The 18431-nt window shown below is 37.3% G+C and overlaps 1 protein-coding gene across 1 annotated transcript; it reads left to right on the plus strand.

The window, feature by feature from the left end:
- Positions 1 to 7446: 7446 nt before the first annotated feature.
- Positions 7447 to 8254, plus strand: LOC108975981 (transcription factor Adf-1-like). The gene is made up of 4 exons (XM_018944842.1): positions 7447 to 7495; positions 7584 to 7727; positions 7783 to 7833; positions 8112 to 8254. The coding sequence occupies exons 2-4, from the start codon at positions 7592 to 7594 to the stop codon at positions 8252 to 8254; spliced, it is 330 nt and encodes a 109-aa protein (XP_018800387.1). The 5' UTR covers positions 7447 to 7495; positions 7584 to 7591.
- Positions 8255 to 18431: the final 10177 nt, after the last annotated feature.

The following is an 18431-nucleotide window of genomic DNA, read 5'->3' on the forward strand; positions in this document are numbered from 1 at the left end:
TGTAAATGGTACGGTGTGTGCAAGTTTTGGAGAAGTAAGTCAGCATTTAAAATTGCTGGAACATGTTAATCACAGGAATGAAAATGATGTTCACACACTTTTCGCGATAATCATTTCGACATATCAGCCTTCAAATCCGCGTCAATTATGGGATACGAACAAAAATGACATTGCTGAAGATGTTTTACGTCGTCTTCGCAAAAAATTTGAAACGGGCCAATTCCGGTTGATACTTACAGTGGCGCGATATCAATTCCATCCGCCGTGTATCAACATCACGAATGTTCGAACGATGGCCAAATTATCGCAACTACGACTCCTTAAGTGCACGCGCAATAATAGCTAGCAAAAATGCCGATGTTGTTGACTCAAACTCTATGATTCAAAGTCAAATTCCGGGAATTATCCAGTAGAATTCCTACTTTTGGATCTGTCGTTATTACGTTTCGCAATATGCGCTATTGAATACCAGGGAGCAGAATGCTTGATTCTACGAACTCGTTTGAGTTCTAACGATTTGCTATTTCAGTTCAAACGTATTTCGTTTCCAGTGAAAATTGCATTTGAGAAGAAAATCAACAGAACACAAGGATAGTTGTTCACGAGTTGGAACACCATCTTTTCTGTACACCGAAACAGAAACCAATCAAGCAAGGAAGGGCTAAGTTCGTGTGTCACCGAACATTTTATACTCTCGCATCAAATACCGTATTTGTGTAAAGTTTTATTTCGCTATCATCATTGGTTCCTAATGGATTTATACAGAGAAGGCATCAGATGGAATTCAAAATAGCGTTATATTGGCTGTGAACCGATTTAAGCCATATTTCGTACATGTCATCAGGGGGTATAGAAAACATTATGTACTGAATTTTATTGAAATCGGTGGAGTACTTCCTGAGATATGGTTTTTGGTCCATAAGTGGGCGATGCTACCCCCATTTTCAATTTTTAAACAAAGCCTGGCTGCAGCTTCTTCCTGGTATTTCTTCCGTAAAATTTAGTGTTTCTGACGTTTTTTGTTAGTCGGTTAACGCACTTTTAATGATTTTCAATATAAGCTTTGTATGGGAGGTGGGCGTGGTTATTATCCGATTTCTTCCGTTTTTGAACTGTATATGGAAATGCCTGAAGGAAACGACTGTACAGAGTTTAGTTTACATAGCTATAGTAGTTTCCGAGATATGTATAAAAACACTTAATAGGGGCGGCCACTTTTCCAAAAAAATTACGTCCAAATATGCCACTCCCTAATGTGATCCTTTGTGCCAAATTTCACTTTAATATCTTTATTTATGTCTTAGTTATGACACTTTATAGGTTTTCGCCGTTTTGTGGGCGTGGCAGTGGGCCGATTGTGCCCATCGTCGAACTGACCCTTCTTATGAAGCCAAGAAATACGTGTACCAAGTTTCATAATGATATCTCAATTTTTATTCAAGTTACAGCTTGCACGGACGGACAGACAGACAGACATCCGGATTTCAACTCTACTCGTCACCCTGATCAATTTGGTATATATAACCCTATATCTGACTCTTTTAGGACTTACAAACAACCGTTATGTGAACAAAACTATAATACTCTCTTTAGCAACTTTGTTGCGAGAGTATAAAAATGTTGTTTATCAAGCTGCGTTACATTGAAAAAAATATGAAATGATAAATTTAACTCTATTTTCATTTCAAAACACATAATTTCATTCAGTACAACAGCTGCGGGGTCAGCTAGTATAGATATATAAATATATTTGTAGACATAACTGTATTTATCAACATAAGCCAGAACACTCTATGTAATTAATTTCCTAATACTACTAATATGATTAATTTGTATGAAATGATTTGGAATTGTCTATGCCTCACCTTGTTTACTTTGTTTGACTACAGCACACAATGGAAGAAACGGCTGGTTTAGCTTCGATAAACTAAAATTTGAACTTTTATTTGGGTGTTATTATCATTTCGTTATTGATTACTAATATATTCATTAGTAGAAAACACATTTCGTTACGATTTCTTCTGATATTCGCATAACTGTAATAGATTTGTTTCTTAACTTACACAATTTTAACAATTTGTTCTCAAAAAGAGAAAACTACCAGAAATTAAGAATTTAGCAAGGAAATGTGAAAATATTGCTTAGTGTTAATAATTATTAATATACTATATTAAAATTAAAAAAATAATATTAAAAAAAATMAAATATCGCTTGTTTGGATATATGGTTTAACAGTTGTCTCTTAGTATAACAAATGCTATTTTATAAGCAACTGATAGTTTTGTCGGTTTAGCAATCATTTTGCAACAAAATTTGGCTATCTAGCGATAACACAGTACGAAAGCTAATGTGGGGGGTGATAAGGTCATAAAAGCTGACACATACGAATGCCAAACCCTTTGAGGGTTTTACTATATTGACCTAGTACCATCACCCTGACTTGGAATTTCTCACCCCCCAGATTAGATGTTGCACTGTGGAATAAACATTGCCCATTAAATTTGATGCTTCTGGGCTATTCATTAAAAAATAGAGAACCTCAAATGTCCGATCACCCGCTATAAGTACACATTCTCACATGGATTCAATTTGAATAAAGTTACTGAATAAAGTTAGTGACAGACGCTCCTAAAGACTCTGAAAATTTCTTTTAAAGGAAGATGTAAAATTTCTCTAAGAGTTATTGTTTTAATATAATGAAGGATGTATATATGAGAAACATAAGAATTAAGAAATAATTTGATTTTGTTTTTTGTTTTTTTAATAAGAAACTTTTTACAAACTAAATTTGAATTACCGATTTCTTGCTTCATATCGAATTGTATTCAGACTGTTATAGCAGGAACAGTGAAAAACGTAGAATCGTGGGTCGTGTCAGCTGATACGACCTATCTTATGGGCGCGCAATGTAAGTGCACAGTGAAAAACGCTACTCCCTTCTCTCTTTGACGTAGGATGACGTGGGAATCTACAGCATTTTGGTTTTTGCCGTGGAAACGTGTCAGCTGATTGCTCTCTCACAACCCAGGGTTGCCAATATAATATACTGTAGTAATTATCAACTTTTATAATTCAATCTGTTCAATATGTTTGAAATTTTCTTAAAATAATTCAAAATCAGAGTCGAATGCTATTATTTGTAAATATTTAAACTATTTTTAATAGTTTGTTTTCAGTTTTGATATTTTATATTATAAAAAATTGTAATTGAAAACATAGATGTGTACAACACTATATATGCGTATTGAGCAATGGCAACATTGTGCAAATGCAAACAAACAAGATGGTTAATTCTGCGTTTTTGCCACGTTTTTCACTGCTCACACATTTCACCGATGAGGAAGGAAAAGGRAGGAAGGCAGTAGCGTTTTTCACTGGCTCTGCTATAACACGTAGACGTTTGCAACAGAGGTACAGAGAAAAATTATCCAGCTGAGAGAGGAAAACTTAACCTCGCTAGCCTCATGCATAATCTTCTCACTTTTATTATAATGTGTGGAATACAATGCTCGCGACGGACTGCAAACGACATCTGTGAAATATTAAAACATACACGTTCTTATGGACGGACCTACTTTGGCAGCTTCACGACTACACGACAGCAGGCCGACAGTTGTCGTTCTCGCTAACTTCAATTTTATCCTATATTTGCCAACGGCAGTAGGACGACAGTAGAGTTGACAGTAGAATGGAAGATAGAGAGATGAGGTAGAGTGGTGATACCACTAATACGTAAAATGTAATATTACTCAAAGCCCGACAACCCTGACGTTATTTTACAAATAAAAGCATAAAATAGTTCTGTTACATCATTTATAATAACAATTGATAATTTAAAAAAAATAAATTTACCTATTTACTTATTTTTTTCTTAAAAATTTCACTTTGAACAAAATATTAAAATTTTATTGAAATGCAAGGTATTAGTATAGCCACAACGAAATTGTGTACATGCAAAATGGACAACTGCGTTGTTTTGTGTACATGCCGGCCATTGTTATGTTGCTGCCCTCTCACAAACGTTCATGTAGTAGGATTCACAACGCCGTTTTCAGTTCACTGTCTTGCTGCTGCAGTCTGTCGCGAGCATTGTGTTCCGCGCATAAGACGAAAGTAACCACGGTACCCCGATGATATTCGCCACTAAATTTGCATACAGCACCTCTAATAACAGACATGCGATCAAACTGTAGAGCGAATTCAAATGAAATATGTGTCAAACAATGAAACACTTAATTAGTATAAGAAGAAAATGAGCTGCCCGAAGCGCAAGACGCGAAGTGCAGGTATTCGAAATGCGCCGCAACCAAGAGGGACAAACGTTGCGTCAGCATGCGTAAACGTACACGACCTACATGCGTCTCATTATTGCGAAAATATGGTAGGCTTAAAGTGCCCATACACGACACACAAGTGAGTTCGATTGGTTTGTGTGCGCATGCTTCTTACTCGTTTATGGGCTTGTGCGCGTACTGATCCATGTTCGCGAAAATATTTGATTTTTTACGATCATGTCACTCATGGCGTTGTGTGCGCACAAAATCTCATTTCTCTCGTGTCGCCGAACACTGAAGATCGAAGACGAACATTGGAAGTGTTAAAGGAGGAGCCTGCTTTAGAGGCTTCAAAAAATCTATTTTTTGACGATTTTTTTTGGAGAGAAAGAAATAATTGAAATTTCTAGGGTTTATAGCTATATATTTGAACATCTTTCACAAATTTTTTGGATACGAAATCTTTGATATTCTGCCTTTGGGAAGCAATTGCCCGATGCATCTCGCAAGTGCATTTTTCGGGCGGGGCGGATTCATTTTTTTAATAACCTATCTTTTAGTTAAACTAAGAAAATTCCAAAAAAAAAGTGTAAAATTTAGAAAATAATTAAAAATTGGAAGAAGTGGTTTTTGTCCAAAATAAATTTTACTTAATGTTGTTTAAAAATATGTATGTTTAAACTTGACTTTTCTTAGTTTATTTATTATAGTTTAAATAGAGGATATTTTAATATCAAAGATAATAAACTTTGTCCCATATTCCATACTACGTTTAGTCGCCAATTAAGAAAAATCGTAAACATAAAAAACGCTCGGTCACTATTTCCCTTCTAACTTCGATATTATTTCGAATTCCCATCTATAACTTTGGGGACATATTCCTAGATTATTTTTAAAGAGATTTAAGCAAAAAAAAAAAAAAAATCGATTTGCAGTTTCTAAAACAGGCCCCCTTAATAAAGATTTCGTATCAAAATTTATTGATCTTATAAAATATGAATTGGCAATTTGGCAAACGAAACGTAATAAATATAAAAATAAAATTGAGAAAATAAAAGTTGAAATAACTTATTAACGAAATACAAAGAAATAGGTAAAACATTAGAAATAAATTCCAAGAAATATTCCGCTTGCCTGTGGCACATGTTTACTGTGTGAAGAACGAACGCAAAATTGATTTGTGTGTCGGGTATGGGCGAAACGAATTCACACAGATCCCCGTGATCCGTGAGCACGCTCTTTAATTCCCCATTGATTGCTTGCTATTTGTGCATGAAATCGCAGAAATCACGAGCGTATAGTAGGCTAACATTACCTGGAACGTTGACCGAGCCCAACTGACAAATGTCATTACGACATGTTCATTGGTTTGTTGCGAAAATTGCAGCAGCACATAAAGTGAGTTTAACGGGGTTACAATATGTGTTGACCAGAAGTAGCCAACGTGTCCGCATTGAGACATGACCCTCAACTGCGGGTAATATACAATCTTACATAAAGTCCAGTTCCTCCCAAAGTCTGATCATATTTTGGCGACGTGTCCAAATGTAAAAACAGAGCGCGGCGAACATTAGGTATCTTCCAGCATTTGTCATTATATCCGTCCACTGAATCACTTTACCATCGAACCTTTCAGTGGATCGGTGTACGGTGTGAACAAAGCGAAGCAAAGCTGCATACCAGCACTGTAGAGCAGATAGAACCGCAATTGGTGTAGCTCACCAGTATGCCAATTGTACAACGAATGCCAGCCTGTAGCGCATGGTACATACTAGGGGACACGTAAATAATGCAAATTACGTGTGAGTAATTGAGCGTTTCCCTGCTCCATTCCGTAACGAACACATTCTTACAGCTATTGGTGGGCTTGAGAATAATAATGAAATTGGCAAAGATTTTCTGTTTTAATCTAACTAATTGTTGGGCGTTAGGTTCTGCTCATAGCTCATTTAGTAACTTGATAGGCTTTTGCATATTATTTGTCGCTTCTAGGTGAGACTTCCTGCTCTACTTATTAAAAGTTTAGTGAGGAGGGATAAATAAAATGCGTGGGGCATGTTACCCTGAATGGTGAGCATCGAAGATCCAACAAAATAAACTAACTGCAATATGTAAGTAACGGGTGATCCAAGTAAACCGTGGCCTGTTTTTTTACAAATCACACTCAGTATTGCTTGGTAGTTTATCATGGAAAGATTTATTAGTGAACAACGTTTAAAATTTTCAGCTTCATTACGAAGATTCACGTTCTATAAGGACATAGTCGGCCTACTAAGCGTACTACCATGGATAATAAATTTTTTGCCGTTGGCAGAACCTTGGGCAGACGTATGGCATAAAATAAGCTCTGTTCTCCTGTAAAGTTATAAGAAGAACCGACGTTTTCGAGCCAAATTTTGTTCAGCGATAAGGCCTATTTCTGGCTCAATGGAGATGTAAACAAGCAAAGTAGCCACATTTGAGAAGAAGAGATTGAAAAGTTGCCTTTTTATCTAGAAAAACTAACGGTTTGATGTGGTTTGTCAATCAATTTCGACCATTATCTCGCGATAACCGACTATTTGGTTCCTGAAATTGAACTCGAAACCAAATTTGAAGTTTCTGTGATTTTTCTTAAAAAACAATAGAAACTCAAAATGGATCACCCTTTATAATTATTTGCGTCTCCCTTTCTTTCAAAAATATTCATATTTTTGACGTGAAGAAATATTTTGACAAATTTTAGAAAAAACCTATAAAAAGTATTTTGAGTGTTTGCACTTGAAATGGCTTAATGAATACTTCGAAATGGACACGAAAGCTGAGAGATATATTAAAACAATATCATACAATTCGTTGGCATAATAGGTTATAGCTCAAATTACCAGATATATTGAAATTACAGAAATGGAAGCTCAAAGCTTATAACTTAAAGAAAAAGGCAACCGCACGTTAAAAAACGTGGAATGATATAATAATTAATTAGTCAAAAAATAAAATTATACTAAAGGGAATAAATAAAAGAGGAGAATAAAACTGGACAAAAGACATAAATTTACATATTTACTTATTTTTTGCATAAAAAAATTCACTTTAAACAAAGTATTTAAATTTTATTGAAGTGAAAGGTATTAGTATGGTAACAACGAAATTGTGTACATACAAAATCGACAACTGTGATGTTTTGTATATGCTGTTATATATATATATTGTGTTGCAGAAAGTGGATTGATTTGCTCGCTGTACGCATTAATTTAATTTTATAAGATTTTTACATTTATTATATACATATAATTATGTTTCGTTTACAACTAAAATGTTATATTTCAGATTTCACAATGAATTTAGACGAAAATTTGATCGAGGAAGTGCGTAATTACCAACTTATTTGCGATATCTCACACAGAGATTACAAAAGTTTTAGGAAAAAAGACATTGCGTGGAAGGAAATTTCTGCACACACGAGGTTGAGCGGTAAGTTAAATTATGAATAAAATTTAATAAATTGTGATATTAATTTAATTTATAGAATCGGAGTGCAGAAAGAGGTGGAAGAGCCTCCGGGACTTGTATAAGCGCTGCAATTTATAATGTATTTTACGGTACTATTAGTAGTTTCAGCGAAGAGGTTGAAAGTGAAGTGTTGGCTACAAGAAATATTGATTCTCCAATAGAAACGTTTCAGCTCACATCTTCTGATACACGTGTACAAAAGGTATATTTTATTTTATTATTATTATTATTATTAATATTTTTTGACAGATTTCCTAATTAGTTTCCAAATCATTTTCGCAGGAAAAGAACAGTAACGCGTTTGAGAAGTTTTCGAGATCGGCAGGCGCAATAATTTGGCATTAGTTGGAGTAGCGCAAAAGACGAATTCCACGGCACAACATTTTGCATCCTTGGCAGCAAAAATTTCGAAAGCCGGTCTTCCGCCAAACGTGGTTAGAGAGATAAAGGCAAGAGTATTGGCTTTTGTATTGTGGCTAAATGAGTAGCGACGTCGAATCACATGTACATCAATTCACCACACCGAATCAACCATTCACCTCATCACGCGAGAGAACTTTCCAATGCGAGAATAAATACAAACTTACATATTTACATATGCACTTACCCAAATCTTACTTATAAAATACATACATACAAACAAACATTCAAATATTAATATATTGAGGCATATACTTGCTAATCGGCAAATGCAGAGGCTAATGACCTGCAAATTGTGCATTTTCTTTTCTCGCTAAATTCTGACCTCGCAAATATAATATATAATATAGTACATACTGTATACATATATTCGGTATTCTTTTTGCATACGCTACATACCCTGATTTAGGGGGTATATCCAAACATAAAAGCTATAATAAATCTTAAATTATTGGAAGCTGCGATAATAGTTTAATTATAAACAATAAACGGAATTTTAACAAAAAAAAACAAAACATAATAATAAAATTTTACTAACGATAAACATATTAGTACATACTTATATAGTACATACTCTAAGCCTGTATAGGCAAATATTATTTGACCCTACCTCCTTGTTCTTTGTACTACAAAACCAATTGAATTCCAACCAATTTGGCATATCATATGCACATCAATACGTACATAGCGTGCACATATATGTACAAAGGATATTGACTTCGTATACCGCCTTTAGGAGTACTAATTTACAAGGACATACGGATAAATCCGTAATAGAAAATATTTAAAAATATATATAAAATCGCAACTACTTAAATACAATAGAGCGGTTAACAAAAACGATTAACGCGTATTTTAGTGAATAAACAAAGCACACCTGTAGAAGCTACACGCTCTAAGCACGGTACAAAGCAAAAGAGATCAAAAGATCTTATAATATCGAAATTTATCACTGAAAGTGATAGCTTTATAAGATATTGCACACGGTTTCAAGCTTCCCCTATTACTGACGTTACGGAATCAGTTTTAAATATGAAATTAGAAAGTGTTAACAATCTATGGGCACGCCTTCTGGCAGCGTACGATACAGTACTAGACACTGACGACGCAGATCTCCCAGAAAACACAAAGGCTTCGGCGGCCAAGTGTCATAACTGCCGCGATCACTACGAGCTAACAAAGGGAATGATAACTGAACAAATAAGTTTAGTAAGGCCAAGTAGAGCCACTACTCCCCCTCCCAGAGTAGTTACAACACCAAAAGAGAACTAGATAAAGGCATGTATCTAAAAGTACCAGCTTGTGATACTGAAGTTTTTAATGGATGTTATGACCAATGGCCGTCCTTCCGGGACATATTTACTGCCGTTTATATAAAACATCCTAAACTTCCACAAGCACAAAAGCTATACCATCTCAGGTATAAAAAAAAGGGAAAGCGGGCAGTATCGTCAAGCAATTCGCTTTAAATGACAAAAATTTTAAACTGGCTTGGGATGTACTTGTCGAAAGGTACAAAAATTAAAGGGTTATGATAGAAAACCCAATAAAAACTTTATTGCATTTGCCAAAAATTCAACAAGAAACTAGCCAGGAATTTCAAAACTTATACTACACAGTGACCAATTGTTTATCAGTGTTAAAAACACAAAATATCTCCACAAAATCGTGGTACCCTATGATAGTAACCATTTCCGCAGAAACACTGCCTGATGCTGTGTTACTACGATAGGAACAAGCACTAGTGGAAAGAAAAATAATGCCCACCTGGCAACAGATGAAAACATTAATCGCTGCTCAATACGAGATAGCTGAGCGAAAAGACAAAAAACTATTAGCCAAAAAGTCATCAAAATGACTCAAGTAAAATCTTGTTCAAACCCCAAGCCAGTAATAACATACAATATAATAGACACGTTAATAAAAGTCAAACATTCGTGTCAAATCAAAGTAGTCAATGGCAATCATTGTGTGAACTCTATAAGGGAGGTCATAAATTAAGATTTTGCGAGAAAGCCAAAGTTGCACCTTTGAAGACGCTAAGCCTGCCACGGCTCGAACTAAATGGTGCTCTTCTGTTAGCAAAATTAATTTCAATTGTTCAAACCCATCTCAAATTAAACGATCACAAAATGTGTCTCTGGTCAGACTCAGAAATAGTTCATGGTTGGAGAAACCACCCTATACTTGGAAGACATATGTATCGAGTCGCATATCTCAAATCTTAGAGTTAGTTGGCTCAGCAAAATGGCAACATGTTGCAAGAGCAGATAACCCAGCGAATCTTGGGACAAGAGGTTGCAAACCACTTCACCTCACCAGCACTACACTCTGGTGGAATGGTCCTACATGGCTAACAGAATCACAAGAATTCTGGCCAAAGTCTCCTGCTCGGAATATTATACCTCCGGAAAGTCGGAAAATAAAAAATTTTCATATCACTCCAGAAGAGGACGATATTCTCCACAGATTTTCATCATTTCCTCGAGCACTAAGGGTAGTCGCTTATATGCACAAATTCATCCATAGAGTTAAAGAAAAGGTGAAAAGAATATCAAACGATTCTTACATACAACTAACACATTCCGACTTGCAGCATTCCAAGGTCAGTCTAATCTTGTATACACAAACCCGCTATTTCAGCAAAGAGAAATCAAAGTTGCTTGAAAAGCGACCTCTCGAAAGGGGAAGCTCGCTTCTCGTCTTAAACCCATTCTTGGACGCTAAGGGATTAATACGGGCAAATGGAAGACTAGCTAACTCCAGCCTTAGTTACAACGAACGCCATCCCATCATTATCCCAGAAAAATCCCGTTTTACCTACTTATTTTTAATATATCTACACCAGCTTACACTTCATGGTGAGCATTGCTTGATGCAACAAATGGTCCGACAAGAGTTCTATATACCGCGTCTAAAGCCACAAATTAAAAAAACCATTTTCATGTGTAAACAGTGTACTATGTACAAGCACAAGATGCGTACGCAGATCATGGCAGCCCTACCACCTGAACGCTGCAACTATGCTTTACCCTTTACCATCTCTGGGCTGATTTTTCTAGACCTTTCTAGATAAAGGCCTCGATGCTAAGGTTTTCCTCATTTAGAAAAGAGTATGTGGCTGTCTTTGTGTGTTTTACAACAAAGGCAGTACACCTCGAGCTATGTTCGGATCTGTCTACTGCGCGGATTTCCTTTAAAAATTATGAGCGACAATGGGAAAAACTTTGTCGGAGCTCAAAGAGCCATGGAAAAGGAGTTTTTACAATTTATGAAAGAAGTATCCCCCGAAATTGTCAAAAAGTACGCACCCCAAGGGATCGATTGGCAAGTCATACCCCCATGTTCTCATAATATGGGCGGACTCTGGGAATCAGCAGTAAAGAGCTTTAAGTCCCATTTAAAGAAAACGGCTGGTAACCATAAATTCAATTATGAGGAATTTACTATATTACTCGCTCGTATCGAAGCCGTACTAAACTCTAGACGTTTCTCACCACTCTCGCAAGATCCCTCCGACCTCACAGCCTTAACCCCACGGCATTTTCTAAAAGGAGCACCCATTCTGGCCATACCTGAGCCAGGCGTGGAGTCGCTATCCTTATTAAACAGCTGGGAGCGAATTAAAATCCTCCATCATGATTTCAGCCGCCGATGGAAGAAAGACTACATAAACGACCTTCACAAGAGATACCGGTGGAAAACTCAAGAAGAGTTTCAAGCTTGGAGACTGCGTCCTTAAACAAGACGATTGTCTCCCTCCGACGATAGGGCGACTCGGCCGCATAAAACAACTTCATTACGCGTCCGACGGTGATGTTCGAGTAGTTAATCTCCGCACTCAAACCGGAACGCTAACCAGACCGCTCGTCAAATTATGCTTTCTACCAACCGCCTAAGATAAAGAAACGTAAAACCGAAACCGTTAGTAAATCAATAAATCGATAAAACATATAAACTGCTTACCAAATCGAAACCTCGAATAACATAAACGAAACAAAAGACTTAACATAAATGTCTGATAAAAAAATAACATCCTATTCATGCCTAATATCGTGGCACAAAAGTCAATATTATTGTAAATTCCAAAATATATTATTAATATCATCATTTCTCTCATAGAGTAATATGGAAGTGGATATGGCATCATCGTCAACGCCAACCATGCGCTCGGCAGCCTCTGTCTGTCCACTATGTCGCCGCCCGCATCGGCTATCGCACTGAGGCATCTTCAAAGGCATGTCGCCGATGCAACGTCAGCAGGTGGCACAGGTGCACGGGTATCGCCTGAATTGCCTGGCAACTTCAGACGAAACTCAGGAGTGTCCATCACATAATCGTTGCCAAATCCATGTGCGGGCTCATCATACGCTGCTACACCGTACCACCAGACGCGACTCCGGGCGACCACCGGTTCCTCGCACCAGCGGTAACGTCAGGCGTTCTCAAAGAACTCCTGTGACGGCATACCGCCGGCGTGGACCCTCTCCAGCAGAATCTCGTCCCTGGCGCCAAAACCGGGCAACATCAACACGGCGCCATTAACTTAGGCCGCAATCCCGCCGGTCAACAGGTCTCAGCAGCGTTGTAGCTACGCTACAGCAACTGCAGCGGCTTCTAGGCTAAATACTCGCCTAGGAGGGCCGGGATGGCTAAATGAGTAGCAACGTCGCATCACATTTACATCAATTCACTACACCAAATCAGCCATTCACCTCATCACGCGAGAGAACACCACACATTAACACACATACACGCGCCTGCACCCAAACGCGAAGACATTCTACATTCTAATTAGAAGAAAAGGAAAAGAGAAAGGATCTCGCGCACCTTTTTTCATTACGACGTTGAGCAACCAACATCTTTACTTTCCGCAGGACCCCGGTTCCGATCCCCTTACCCGAGTTAAATATATATCTAATATAATATATATCTAATATATCTAATATATATCTAATATATATTTAACGTTTTTAAAACCAGTAGGTATAATTGATCAGTTTATATTTATATAATATACATTTAACGTTGTTAAACTGTCCAATACACCAGTTCAATTAAACCCATTTTATTACAATAAGTGTGAAGTGAATTTCGCAGAAAATAAAAGTTTATAACGATCTTTTGAAAATGGTGCATTTTCTTTTACATAAAAGTGTGAGTGGCTTGAAAGATGAGTTTACTGTACATATTTGAAGAAATTAATAATTTTTATTTATAGTATTTGGAGTAGATATTAAATAATTATAATACTGTGATGAAATATGAGACCTAAAAGCGCAGGAAGTGTCTTATTTTGAGTTGTATACATATGTACATAAATATATACATGTAAATAGTCAATGAACTGTTTTTTTTAAGTATGTAATAAGTGAATCTGAAGTACCTATTTTACAAATTTTTAAAACCATGTTTATATATTTATATATATATACATATATAGCGGATCTTTGTACTACAATTACAAGAAAACGTTAAGCATTGTATAAATATGTGACGGTAACATTGGTTTCCTAGAGCCTCGACATCTCCATATGTGAACACGTAATTAGCATCACTCAATATTGTTATTATGAATAACTTTTTTAATTGTGTGTGGTACAGAAAAAGTTTTGTGTTTTATTGATAAATGTAATATTATATGAAAATAGTTAACATTATGAAGCATTACTTGAAATAAATTCTTTTAGGATTTCACGTAACTGAAATGCGTTTGCAGATAAGCGATTAGATGTTCTTGGTTGAATCGATTCAAGGAAATTTACTTGTTCTCTCCAATGCTTGGGTATTTCTCGGTTAGATTCTGAGTGGTCAGAAAGTTGAAGGCTGAAATAACTCCTGTCATTTTGTAACATGAAAAAGTTATGAAGTACTACCGTAGCTAAAACTATTTTGTCTGCATTCTCTGGGAAAGCATGTATTGTTGTACGCAATAGTCTTCATCGATTGGCCGAAATTCAGAATGCGCTTTTCATGTGCACTCGGGCTTTAGACAATGCTAAGTTAATTTTGTCTTTATCTTCTGGTAACTGGCGGCCGGGAAATAATCGCATTAAAAGTTATCGATGTACTCGGTTTGGTGGTGGCAAATATGCATCATGGAATTCATCCCAAATAGCGTCACACGTTTCATATATTATTTTTCAAACTTTTGAAACTGCATGTTTGAAAGTCCAAGGAACCACATTGAAATTGCACCCTTGTGCCAAGAAACCGATATTGCTAAGCGCTGAAGTATACCAGTATAATAATTATTTCACATTGACGTACAATAATGCTACCGCCAAACGAGTCTCCGTCCGAATTGCTTTTCTATTCGAAAAACTTTCTAGCCGTTGCTCTAATAACGATAAAAATAAATAAAAATTATCAATGCTCATCCGTGTTGCTTTAGAAATGAGGAACATTCTTCTTAGATCTTCTTAATGCAAGTTTTATAAAATCCTTCTTTTTGGCGTTTAACGTTATTAGGACGAACCCACCACCTTCGGCAGTTTCTATGGAGTCCCTGGAACACTGCATGTACCGTATTGGCAAGACACAAAATTAGCAGTCGTCCTCAAATATTCCTCGTTGGCCATATTTTATTTATTTATATAAATTGATAATATTTAACCAAATCATGAACCCTTCACAGGTGCATTTCTTTTAGTAACAGAGTTTAGTCTGTATGGAAGCTATAAGCTATCGTAATCCGATGTGAACAATTTTTTCGGAGATTATATTATTACCTTAAGCATTAACCATGTGAAATTTCGTGAACATACCACGCCAAATGCGAAAGTTTTCCACACAAGCACTTGATTCCGATCGTTCGGTTTGTGTGGCAGCTATACGCTATAGTGAGCTGATCTGAACAATTTCTTTCGATATTGTTTTTATGAACAATAACTCATGCCAAATTTCGTGAAGATATATCGTCAAATGAGGAAGTTTCCCATGCAAGCATTAGATTCCGATGATTCAGTTTGTATGGCAGCTATGTGCTATATTGAGCCGATCTGAAACAACTTCTTCGGAGATTACATCGTTGCTTCAAGAAATAATCTGTGCCAACTTTTGTGAAAATTGATTCCGATAGTTCAATTTGTATGGCAGCTATATATATAGCTATATACTATAGCCACACAAACCGAACGATCGGAATCAAGAGCTTGTATGGAAAAATTTCGCATTTGCTTAAGGTAACAATATAATATCAAAAAAAATGTTTAGAACGAATTACTATAGCATATAGCTTCCATACAAACTGAACACATAGTTACTAACAGAGATACACCTGTGAAGGGTATTTAGCTTCGGTGCAACCGAAGTTAACATTTTTTCTTGTTCTTTGTTGTGTTAATTTTTTCCGGAAAGAGTTGGTCACTCGTACAAAGAGCTGGTACCTTGACTGCTTAGCTTAAGGTAGTGCTGATGTGGGTATCATTACACTCCCACAACAGGAGATGGGTGTAAAACTGAAGTTTTATTCATTTATATTCCCATTATGAGTATTATGAAATATTCCTCTTAGTTGCTAAAAGAAATATGTGTTCCAATTTGCGTTGCACCCATTACTATTATTTACTGCGCAAGACGACCAACGCATAAAAAAATAGTTTCTCATAGAGAAATTTAGTTCACACATTAATTAGTGTTAATTAGTGTTTCTGTTAATTTTTTACAGATACAGCTCTTTCTTATAGTAATAGAATTTAAATCTAATCCCATTTGAACCTAAAAATTCTGATGATACATTCAGTTGGGTTTTCGTTCACCCTATTTTTATTATCTTTTAATATTTTATTTCTCTTTTTTTGTTTGCATTTGCATATTTAGCATTTTCATTTCTAACGTATTACTATATCGCACACACTCTCGGCTTTCACTTTCTTTCTTGTTTGTACGTATTATATGGAAATTGAATTGGAAATAACAGAAAAACCTTCGAAGAACATTATCGTTGTACGAATACCTCAACCGACTTGCACACACACATACATAAATACATATATATTATGTATTTCTACTCACTTGCAAGTACCAATAAACATTTGCATGTGCAATTGAACATAAAAATTCCATTACAACTGAAATGGGCGGACAGCTTTAACCGATGCCAACGCCACAGGTCGATTAAATTATTACAAATGTAAACCATTTAAAGTACTTGCAAATGTAATTGCTCTGCCATAGCTGTCGTTTGTCAACTGTTCTGTTGGCGTCGGTGCTGTTACCGCCACAATTCCCAGCAGTTTGTGCTTTGCCATATTGGCACACATTCGACAAACGCTGTCAGATACAACGACGGGACTACCGCCATTGACTCCCTCCGTCAGCTCTCAGAATGTGATACCTGCCGGCAGCTCAGGCAAATCTTTGGTATTACCGCTGCCGACTAACACCGACAATTGATAGCAACCGCATTGTTTTGGCAACAGCTGTGCAAAGAAGTGGCAGCGCATGCTTTTTGCAGCTCTTATTTCTGGCGAGCGTTTCCTCCAATCCCCTAGGTGGATGGCTGTGCGTTTGTATGCGAATAATAACAGCCAAAGCAATTACACAATTCCCATTATTTACTTTGAAAAGCGCTTCGATATGACCAAGCCAGCGGTGCAAGGCATTCAACAGCGCACCATTGAAATAGAAATTGCTGGTGGCGATAAGGATCTAATGTCTATAAATACCTTCCGCTGCTTTTAGTAGTAGAAAAATTGGTTTCTTTAATGCAATTGCTGTCAAGCTCTCAAAAACAAGGTAAACGATATGCACTCATGGTGCAAACAGCTTTAGTGTGCGCACTGTGCTGTGGTTCTTACTTAATTGCCAACAAATACCTTGCGCCAATCTGGCAATCTTCTTCAGGTAATTATTGCTTGCCAAGCACCAATAACCTACAACAAAATCCTGGTTATCGAAGCTGCTGATAGTCAAGACGTAAACTAGGAACGATACCAATTAATAATTAAGGGTAATTTATGTGTAGCAGGATGGCGGATGGAGTCATGTGTAGAAGCTTCTCTGATCGCCATTCACTTGGGAGTGGCGAGAAATGATTCTTTCACATATGACTCAAGCAGCTCACGACTTCCGGTCTTTGACCAAGTATCCTCTGGGTAGCCTAAGAACATCCGTTTGAAGGTGAGCTAAAGTGAGAAGGCGAAACATCCCCTGCATAGGGTTGTGCGCTGGGTTTGGGACCCGCCACGTAAAAGAACACCCCCAATGACATGCAACAACAGCCTCGGATAAGAAACTTTTGATGACGACCATGGCAAACGAAATAAGGACTACGAATTGAAGGCATGCACCTGGAATGCCCGGTCCTTTGACCCTGCCCAGCTGCTTGGTGTCCTCGTAAAAATAAAAGCTGACATCACCGCCGTCCAAGAAATGCGATGGACGGAACAAGGACAGAGACGAGTAGGTCATTGTGGCATTCACTACAGTGGCCATATAAAGGAGCGCAAGTTTGGTGTGGGATTCGTGGTGGGAGAGAGACTCCGTCGCCAAGTACTATCATTCACTCCGGCGAATAAACGTCTAGCCACAATCCGCATCAAAGCGAGGTTCTTCAACATATCGCTGATTTGCGCCCACGCCCCGACGGAAGAGAAGGACGATGTGTCCAATGATGCCTTTTATGAGTGCTTGGAAMGCACTTATGAGAGCTGCCCCCGCCACGATGTGAAAATCGTGCTTGGCGACTTTAACGCCAGAGGGCCTATCCTGTAACTCAATTCGAAAAAAAATTTACTCGAATTCGGATTTTTTATATTCTGTAACTCGATTTTCGGACTTTCAAGCCAATTTTCGAAAAAAATATTCGTTAACTTTTGAGTTGTAGAAAGCAAAAACAAAATTTGTACGTATTTATACTGGCACAGGGCGGTGCAACTTTCGCATAATTATAAAGCAGATCCGAATTTCGAATAGAATACATTTACGAATCGAGATACAGAATAGGGCCCCAGGGTGGGCAAAGAACAATGTTTTAGATGTGCGTGCGCTCCGAGGTCCTAACATCGACACGGACCACTATCTTGTTGCAGCCAAGATTCGCATCCGCCTCTGTGCAGCAAAACACGCACGACAACAAACACAAGGAAGGTTCGACGTCGAGAAGCTGCAATCACAACAGACAGTCGAACGATTTTCTACTCGGCTTGCACTCCTGCTCTCTGAGAGCACTCGTGAACAGCTTGGTATAAGGGAACTGTGGGACGGCATTTCAAACTCCTTACAGACAGCTGCAATCGAAAC

Source organism: Bactrocera latifrons, unplaced genomic scaffold (genome assembly GCF_001853355.1).
Source record: "Bactrocera latifrons isolate USDA-ARS-PBARC rearing strain unplaced genomic scaffold, ASM185335v1 scaffold_708, whole genome shotgun sequence".
Taxonomy (NCBI): domain Eukaryota; kingdom Metazoa; phylum Arthropoda; class Insecta; order Diptera; family Tephritidae; genus Bactrocera; species Bactrocera latifrons.